At 34.0% G+C, this 10330-nt stretch overlaps 1 protein-coding gene across 1 annotated transcript; it reads left to right on the top strand.

Annotated features, from left to right (window-relative positions):
* The first annotated feature begins 1286 nt into the window (after positions 1–1286).
* Positions 1287–2048, top strand: LOC133333158 (protein windbeutel-like). The gene has a single exon (XM_061541489.1). It carries the CDS (start codon positions 1287–1289, stop codon positions 2046–2048), a length of 762 nt encoding a protein of 253 aa, XP_061397473.1.
* Positions 2049–10330: the final 8282 nt, after the last annotated feature.

A 10330-nucleotide genomic window follows, 5' to 3' on the forward strand; every position in this document is an offset into this window, starting at 1 on the left:
TCATTTCACTGAAAATCGGACGAAACTATATATGGGAGCTATATCTAAATCTGAGACGATTTCTACAAAACTTGACACATGTTTGGATGTAGTAACTTCAGTACGTTGTGCAAAATTTTGTGCGAATCGGCCATATTTTGGGGGTTTGGTGCACCATTTACAGAAAATCTATATCTAAATTTGAACTGTTTTTTTCTCAATTTCAAAAGGGTTTGTCCTTGGGCCAAATAAATGAGCTGTGCCAAATTTCATCCAATTCGGACCATAAATGCTACCTGTATGTATATTCTCAAAGGAACCATGTGTCTATCTCGTGTCCTTTTGTCTGTCACAAATATATGCACAAAGACATAATATCCTGTACCACAGTGTGGTGAAGGTTATAAAAACGTAGGAGAACACAAATGTGCTACTCTCTGCCTAACGCTGATCTACAGACATTCTATGTTTAAACGTTACAAAATAGTTCTTCTGAACTTAAAATATTGCCCGCATTATAGAGAACCTATTTATGAAAGAATGAATGGTACATAGGCCTTTTAGACCTCCATGTAGAGGCCTTCAAAATAAAAATGACGGTCTAGATATTCTATAAATAATGTCTTCTACAGTTCTTTTATAAAAATACCTTTTATAGGACTTCCAATCAATCTAGCAGGTCTTCTATAAAAACAGAAGCTCTACATTTCATCCATGTACAACAGGCAAGAGAGAGTCTCAAAAAAAAATAAGAGATCATTAAGTCGTACTTAAAAAATCTGTTATTTACTCTGTCCTCTCTTCTACTTCTTAAGAGCTGGTATTTTAAGTCTGGCCCGAAACCGCCATAAAGAAAACTGCTGACTTGGTTGGAAGAAATGTGTAAAACATAAAAACCTGTTTATGTGAATGTTTGTTAGCCCTCATGAGAGTTGAGCTTGGCTAAGTGGTGTGGTTCTCATTTCGTTAATGTAGACTTTGAGGCCAGTATTTAGATGGCTAACAACGCTAATGGGGTACATGTGTGTGTGAGTGTTAAATAATTGCTGTGTTGAAAAAACAAACACACAACTATCAACTGAACCAGCTCTCGAACTCTATGTTCCAGTTGGTTTTTTTTTGCTGACAGCTTTGTAACTCCATGGAGAAGTGGTAAAGCGTTTAGTTTTCATTTTACCGGTTGTGGGTAGAGAAGTCTGTTTTGAGAAGAAAACGAAGTGGATAAAAAAAGAAGAACATAGAGTTTTTGGTGTATTAATAACAGATCGACGTGGTATAGTGTTGCTTTGTAGGAAATTACCAGAAATATGAATCGGAAATTATGCTTGTTGCTCTGCTTGGTGTATCTCTTTGTGGGCGACTTCTGTGAGGCCAATACCTGCCCTGGCTGTGTGGATTTGGATGATATTATTTTCAATAAGACCATTGAACGTTTCCCTTACGCTTTGATAAAATTCGATATTGCCTTTCCGTATGGTGAGAAACATGAAGCCTTTGCTGCCTTTTCAAGGGCAGCCCACTCCGTCACCGATGACTTGTTGATTGGCACAGTGGGCATCAAGGATTATGGTGATAATGAAAATAAAGAGTTAGGAGAACGTTACAATATCGATGATAAGAAATTTCCTGGTATTATGCTGTTCCGTCATGGTGTCAATGATTTCCTACATTTCCCCGAACATTTGGATGTGACTGTGGATAATTTGAAAACTTTTATTAGTACCAACACCGAGTTGTTTATTGGCAAGGAAGGTTGTCTCAAGGAATACAATGAGCTGGCCAAGAATTTCGTAAAACAATCAGAAGAGGAACAAAAGAAACGCATAGAAAAGGCTGAAGAATTGAAGGGTACCCTCAAAAAAGATTGGGAACAAGCAAGTGCCGGAATTTATAAGCTATTCATGGAGAAGCTAATGGCCCAGGGTAGTGATTATTTTGAACAGGAAATTAAACGTTTACAGCGTCTGAAGGCCGGTAAGGTATCGGCAGCTAAAAAACAGGAATTAGCCAAAAAAATAAATATTCTTGAATCATTCCGTGTCAATGCTTCAACCAAAGAGGAATTGTAAAACAAAACGAGGTGATTGAAGTTTCTGTCTTGCTTCCCAAAATTTCACTTGCCTATGAGTTTTAAACAATATTTCTATAATGTGTAATATTTTTAAATACTTTATATTAATGTATTTTATTGTGTTGTTGTAACCATGGTAACGATGTATGGACAAAATCAGATTTCATGTAAAATGGCTTATCAGATATTCAGATATTCTGTTTTGCCAACAAAGCGAGTTTTTTGTGCTTGTTTTGTATTTTTTTTTGTGTTTGAATGTTTATGTACAAATATATTTTTGGAATTTAGCTTTATTAATTAATTATTGTAATATTTTTCTAGATAATTTTTTTAGTTGTAAATAAAAAAAACTAATAAAACAAAAAATAAACAAAATAATAAAAATACATTTTGTGTGTTCAAAATCATTTTACAAAAACCCAGACTTGCGGAATATTTTTAGCCCCCAAAATGCCTAAAATCGGTCAGGACTCTTATATAGCACAACATCATAACTTGGATTTATATTGTAGATCATCTGTCAGAAGGTTTTTTATTCTCAGAGACATTCAATACTAAAATAATGATACTCAGGATGGGAATTCAGCTTGGGGCTTCAACTATTCGAAATCTTCAACATATGGAATCTTTCAGGTTAAAACCGTCCACCAATGTCCACTTTGTAATGTTTAAATATGCTAATTTCAATTGGAAAATGTGTCTATGATCATCAATATACCTATAAAAGGGCAGAACATTTAGAAGTACCATTACATTGGAACTATATCTGAGAATGGCTGATATTAGTAACCAATAATATGTGTTATAGCCGATTTATTGCGTCAAGCGACGGCAAGAGTGATTCTGAAACTTTAAATGCATTTTTCTTGAAATAGTATTTTTACAAAAGACTCAAAAACTAATAATTCAATAGGTTCCAAATATTGAAACTTTATTCTGTTGCTATTATGTCCACCATTTTCTTATGTTTTGTGTGATGTTCATAATCCTAGTGCATACCAGAACCAGGCATGTACAATGAACTTTAAGCCTTCAAGTGTTTATATACAATGTTACAAGTCTTCAATGTAATCTACGACCATTTGCAAGTCGCTTAAATATCATAAAAATTAAAATCGAGAATCGAGGCGCATGTTGTGATATTAGCACCATGGACACAGATTAAAATTAAGAATACATTCCATTACGTTGCATTAACCTCTTAATACTGTACAATCATATTTTTATTGTTGAACTTATTAATTCATATACTATTTTGACATTATACATCAATTTACGATAAAATAAAATTTTAAATTTTAATTACATATTTAAATGGCAAATTAAAAAAATGAAGTCATAAAGTAAAATTAAATTCCGTCTACACATCAAACCGAATATTCGGCTGGTCATTTATAATGAATGCACTCAATTGTATTGTTCATCCCCTGAAGCATGCAACGTAGAATTAAAGGAATTTATTATTAATGTGTTTTAACTATACACCACTAGATGGCAGAACATTAAGATTAGTGATCGTTTGAATGCTGATTGATTGTGCCCCTAAACGTATGCTGCATATTATATCATAAAAAAGTATTTTGTTAACTTTTGGCTTCGATTTCTGTAAAATTCAAATGGGTTAGTAAGACTACGAAATTGGCTGTAATTTTCACGACATTAATTTATGTTTTTATACCTTTTTGGGCTTTAATAAATTTTGATCTGAATTTTGTAATTTTCGTTATTTTTTAATTTTTTAAATAAATAAATGCATTTCTGATATGTATGAATAAAATATATTTGAACACAAATACAAATATTTGAACACAAACACTGTAAAAACAATGCCGTTAAAAAAAGCAAAGCCTTGCCAACTGCTCTGTTTCTTGTAAGGTGAAAGTAAATTGAAAGCTTTAAACTAATTTTCTGTAAAACCAACCTTTTTATTTATGAATGTCTTGCAGCAAATGAGTCATATGTATATTATCTTGTACAATGTTGAATGTTGCGAATTCGCTCAAATCGACATTGTGTTACATTCTCGCCGTGTATTCAGTACAGTTATATATATATATATATATCCTCCATTATATGAAGTACATTTTTACAATATTCATCTTGTAGCCTATTTACACTTTTAGATAATTAACTACTAAATTAAAAACACTAGGGTTGAAAAACTAGGCTCAGACCTTTAACATAGCAAAAATGGAGCGGAATCTTCGTATGTATAATATTTCCTAACATTGATATACGACTAAAACACTCAAATACAGAAAAATTGGCGGAACTTTTATATGAGGGGGTTATACCAAAACATAGGTCGATATCAAAAATGTTCTGCAAATTTTTTCACCTTCCTTTATACCAAATTACAACCAAAACGTTGGAAAATGGAAATAATTAAATGATTTCACATATTTCGATTTTTATACCCTTCACCACACTGTGGTACAGGGTATTATGTCTTTGTGCATATGTTTGTAACACATGGTTCCTTTTGAGAATATGCATAGAATCACTTTCTGAGTCGATTTATGCATGTCCGTCCGTCCGTCTGTCTGTCCATGTTAAATTGTAAACAAAGTACAGATCGCATTTATGATCCGATTTGGATGAAATTTGGCACAACTCACTTATTTCGCCCAAGGACGAAGCTTATTGAAATTGGTGAAAATCGCTTCAGATGTAGATATAGCTCACATATATATTTTCGTCGGATTTAAGATAATGGGGCAATTTGGAATAGAGTTCTGAATTAGGCCAGAATGATGTGTGCTAAGTTTCGTGAAAATCGGATCAGATTTAGACATAACTCCCATATATAGTTTTGTCCGATTTATGTAAATGGTGCACCAAAGCCCCTATAGAGTAACTTTGGGTAATGTGGACCACAATTTTATTTTTTGGATATTGTGGGCGTAACAACGGTAAAAAATAAAAACAAATTGTTTTCACAACAAAGTAGATTTGTTGGCTAAATATATTCCAGGTCATGTTTTCGAATAGCCCCCCAGAATATCACCTCGCATATTAAATGCGCCCATGTTTTGAACTCGTTCTCATGAAAATATCCCAATTTTTATAGTGGTCCACATTACCCGACATTCAACATTTTTATTTATCGGTTTCAAAAATTAATAAAAATTAAAAATCACCGATTGTAATTACAACTAAACGTATATTTTTGTTAAAGAAAACAAGAAAACCACATAACTTCTTTATATTCGAGAAAAACAAAGTGTTCGACTATTTTGCAAAAACGTTCGACCATTGTGCTAAAAACTGCTCAAATCGCACTTTTACAATCAGAGCTACAATTTTTACTACAACATTTTCAAAATTGCAATTACATATTTATTAAAAACTAAGTTTGATGTTTGTTTTCAATAATTAGGAAAACATTTTTCAAGGCGGCATTGACATATTTCAAGCATTTTCTTAGATATGGGGGTGGTCCACATTAGACGCATAGCCCACATTACCCGAAGTTACTCTATACTTTCGATTTGCACGAAATTTTGCATAGTATACTAAATTGTGTCTAAAATTCGAGAAAATCGGTTCAGATTTAGATATATGTAATTTTATGTAAATGGTGCACCACAGTACCTACATATCTTTTGATATGTGCGAAATTTTGCATGGTGTACTCTAGAATGACGTGTGCCACATGTCGAGAAAATCAGATGAGATTTATATATAGCACCCATATATATTTTCGTCCGATTAAAAGTAAATGGGGCTCTAAAGTTCCTATATATTTCGAGTAGCACGAAATTTGGCATAGGGTACTGAATTAGGCCCAGAATGATGTGTGCTAAGTTTCGTGAAAATCGGTTCAGATTTAGATTTAACTCTTATATCTAGTTTCGTCCGATTTAATGTAAATTGTGCACTAAAGCTCTCTTTTCTATATTTGTTTGCTCATGACAAGTGTATTTATATAAATTTTGTGTTTATACCCTTCACCACACTGTGGTACAGGGTATTATGTCTTTGTGCATATGTTTGTAACAGGCAAAAATAATCGAGATAGACCCATGGTTCCTTTTGAGAATATGCATAGAATCACTTTCTGAGTCGATTTATGCATGTCCGTCCGTCCGTCCGTCTGTCCGTCCGTCCATGTATTTTTGTTAACAAAGTACAGGTCGCATTTATGATCCGATTTGGATGAAATTTGGCACAGGTCACTTAATTGGCCCAAGGACGAACCCTATTGAAATTGGAGAAAATCGGTCCACGTTTAGGCATAGCTCCCATATAAGATTACCCCCAATTTTCGGTATTTTGGGGGTTTTGATCGCATTTTTCGACCGAATTCACTGAAATTTGGTACTTTGTGTTCTTATTGGGTAGCAAATCCCCCTACCAAACATTATAAATAAAGGTCCATTTTTTCGGAAAGCCCCCATATAAGGGCACCCCCAATTTTCGGTATTTTCGGGTTTTTGGGCTCGTTTTATAACTGAATTCGCTGAAATTTTGTACATTGGGTTCTTATTGGGTACCAAATTACTCCACTAAAAATTATAAATATATGGGTCCAGTTTTTCTGGTAGTACCCATATAACGGTACCCCAAAATTTTTGGTATTTTGGGGGTTCTGATCGGATTTTTCGACCAAATTGACTGTAATTTAGTACGTCGAGTTCTTATTAGGTAGCACATCTCTCCACTATAAATTATAAATATTGGTCAATTTTTTCTGGTAGCCCCCAGGTTTTGAGGTTATTGAAACAAATTCTTTTTTCTGGTACAGGGTATTATGTTTTTGTGCATATGTTTGTAACATGCAAAAATAATCGAGATAGACCCATGGCTCCTTTTGAGAATATGCATAGAATCACTTTTTGAGTCGATTTAAGCACGAAATTTGGCACCGCGTAGCAAATTAGGTCTAGAATGATGTGTGTAAAGTTGCCTGAAAATCGGTTCAGATTTATATATAGCTCCCACATATACTTTCGTCAGATGTAATGTAAATGGTGCATCAAAGTCCCTATATATCTTTCGATTTGCACGAAATTTGGCACAGCGTAACAAATTAGGTCTAGAATGATGTGTGTTAAGTTTCCTGAAATCGGTTCAGATTTAGATATAGCTTCTATATCGGACCAAATGAACAATTTAGTATCGGTTGCAGAATGACGTGTTTTTGTTTCCAATTTCATTTTACTGGTCCTTTAAAAATGCGACTTCTGTTAGGATTCATCTGTTGAATATACTCAAAGTGGTGAAGGGTATCATATAGTCGGCCCCGTCCGACTTTACTACTTTCCTTACTGGTTTTTTTTCTGTATTTGTATTTACACATGATATTTTTGTTGTTCTGAATGTTCATGGGGATTTTCGTGCCTTTGAGATGGAAATCTGTCCCTACCAAAACTCATGTGTTAAGTTTCGTGAAAATCGGAATAAATTTACATTTAAGTTCGTTCAATTGTATGTCAATGTTCCTTCCTATAGATCTATTTATGTATGTCAAAATGTCTCGAAATTTAGAATGTATATACGGTTCTGACCAAAGATGGTAATGATTGGTTAATTATATCCTTTGGTTCAGTGTCAAATCGTCCTATCACCATTAGTACACAAAATTTTTGTTATTTGTAAAAAGAAAAAAACAACATCACGTCATTTTCGGTACGTTCAAGTTGCAAGTCAAATTTTCCAACCAGAGTGTTAGAAGTTTTGTGTTTTGTTTTCTCCTGGCAGCAATTTTTCATGACATAGCCCACGATCGATTTTAGGTATTTTGAATGTCCATAGAATGTATGAAACATTTTGCCCAACCGAACTTAAAGACCTTTTCACTTGTTATCGTATTAAATGCATCAAAAACTTTATTCTTTAGCGGCTACAATTATTATTCTATTCTAAACCTAGTGCGAAAAATCATGAAAACCCCCCTTGAAAGTTTATGTTTTTGACAGATGTGCCATTTTGAGTATGATGTTGTTGTAATTAATCTGTCAATCTTTAGCGGGCCAAACCGATATAGACTTTTGTGTGAAAACTTACAACATTTCCATATAATGGCGCATATTGACGTGATCTGGAAAAATTGTCAGTGTATGACAATTGATTTCATAATTTTTCATACATTTCTCTATCTCAGTTTTATTTGAGTATTTCTTTCTAAAAGTCATCAAAATCATTCTCAAAAAAATGAACTTAATACCTGTCCAATGCCACCGTACAGGTGTTTCTTGGTAATATCCCGTCCCTCGTCCAAACGACGCATTTCCACATAAAATGATTTAATATTTTTTTCGATTCGCATTAATATCTGCCGATGGCAAACAAAAGAGGCTCCAGAAATGCAATAATTTTTACCAAAAGGCAAAAAAACAAAAACACATAAAAACCAATTTCCACGATTTATTAAGCATGACAATGCAAAAGACGAAAGAACTTCGTAACAGCAAAAACAACAACAAAACAATACGAAAATTGTGAAAAACAGAGAAAGGAAAAATAAATTACAAGGAAGGAAACCAACCAACCTGCCTACCCCGTAATCATTGCGCATGGATACGCATATAAAAGTAGATATCAAAATTTTGATAATACCAACAAAAAGTCATAAAAATGCCGATACGATGTTGCAGAAGAAGACGAAAATACACCCCGAGCGAACGACAAGTCAAACGCATACGAGCGAACGACAAGTCAAACGCATTAAATGTGCTGCGCATGTGCAATGCAATTTTCCTGTATTCGGGAATTGTTGGTGTTTTTGTTGTTGCTATTGTCTCAGCAAAGTCATGAGCTGAATTGAAAATTTAAGAGAAAATTCGACTACCTGCTGGCGACAATGACCGCTGCATAAAAATTCGTTTCAAAATCTATAGAATTTTGTTTTTGTTTTCAAATTGGACGAGGGATGACTGCAAATGATAATGCAGGATTGTTGCGACGTCAGGCGACGTCGAAGAAAAAAAAAAACTAGACAAAAAGGACGTAAATTTTTCTTGTTTCTTGATTGCATTCTGATATCAAATTGGGAAGACAAAAGGACCTGCAATGTGATAACAACAACAAGAAACACACAAAAAAGAAACATTTGTTAGCCACCAAAAAGGCAATTGTCATTTTTTGGCAAAAAGAAAAACGAAATACGACTGCAGGGATGGACTATGGGAAAATGTTGGGTTAGATTCGATTTTGGCAAAAAATAATATTGTGTGTATGTGCGTTTGCAGCAGGACAATTGTGGAAAGTGAAAAATGATGTTTGTGTTGCATATTGTCCAATCGGTCGGACAGACGAACATTTGCCATATCTCACCTTGGCATTGTGCAAGGTGTGCTAAATTTTTTTTCTTTCTTATTTTAAAAAGATAAACATTCGAATTGTTTGTTATTGTTGCTTTTTTGGGCATTTTCTTAATTTTGTTGTTGTTAGTGAAGAGCATTGTATCTTCTTCGATGACCATCCTTGAGAGTTTTTTTTAGTTGGTCCACTTGACTGTTGTTTTTCTTTTTTTTAGCAGAATTTCGATAATTGTTTTCATAGCTGAATTTTCTTGGGTGGCTATCAGTGGTTCATTTATTTCTATTTTGTCTTCCCAAACAAAATATTCGAATCTCATTTGGCAATGATTTTCCAAAAATATACAGAAATATGCCACTTTTGCAAGCATCCCACCGAGTTAAGTGTTCATGATTATTTTTTAGGTTTGAGGTTTGACCACACTTAAGATATTGACTTCCAAAAAATGTGGGCAAAATTGTGTCCGTTTTTCTGAGGAATTTTTTAAGGGTTCAATAAGGATCTTATGTTTTTCTCTTTTCAAAACAAAATTTACAATTTCGATATTTTCAGACTTCAAATTGCCACCATTAGGTAATTATATGCATTTTTAATTTTCAATTTTTAGTGAATGATTTTTACAGGATCGCAGAATGTACCGAGGAAAACTTACAAGGTTCAGCACTAATATTTGTGAAGGTACACAATCGTAAGGAGAAAGAGAGCGTAAAGAAGTAGAGCTTAAATTCCACACCCTTTGTAGGAATAACGATTAATGTGTGGCAAGGCAGGGCTATAGGAATAACGATTAATGTGTGGCAAGGCAGGGCTATATGGCGGATTTCCCATCAAGTCAATGTTTTGGTCTGTAAAAAGCCGCTAGTTTTAGTCGATGAGTTCGAGCTCGTATTGACAAGGCATACAATGATTCGTATACTCTTCTCGGTTTTGATACTCCTTCGAAAACTTCTAACAAACAAATTGTAGTGTACCGGAACTCCGAACCGACCGACATACGCTGCTCAAGCGGCACAGTGG

The sequence above is a fragment of the Musca vetustissima genome, unplaced genomic scaffold (genome assembly GCF_032173495.1).
Source record: "Musca vetustissima isolate MV318-11 ecotype Yass unplaced genomic scaffold, APGP_CSIRO_Mvet_v1 utg15983, whole genome shotgun sequence".
Lineage (NCBI taxonomy): Eukaryota > Metazoa > Arthropoda > Insecta > Diptera > Muscidae > Musca > Musca vetustissima.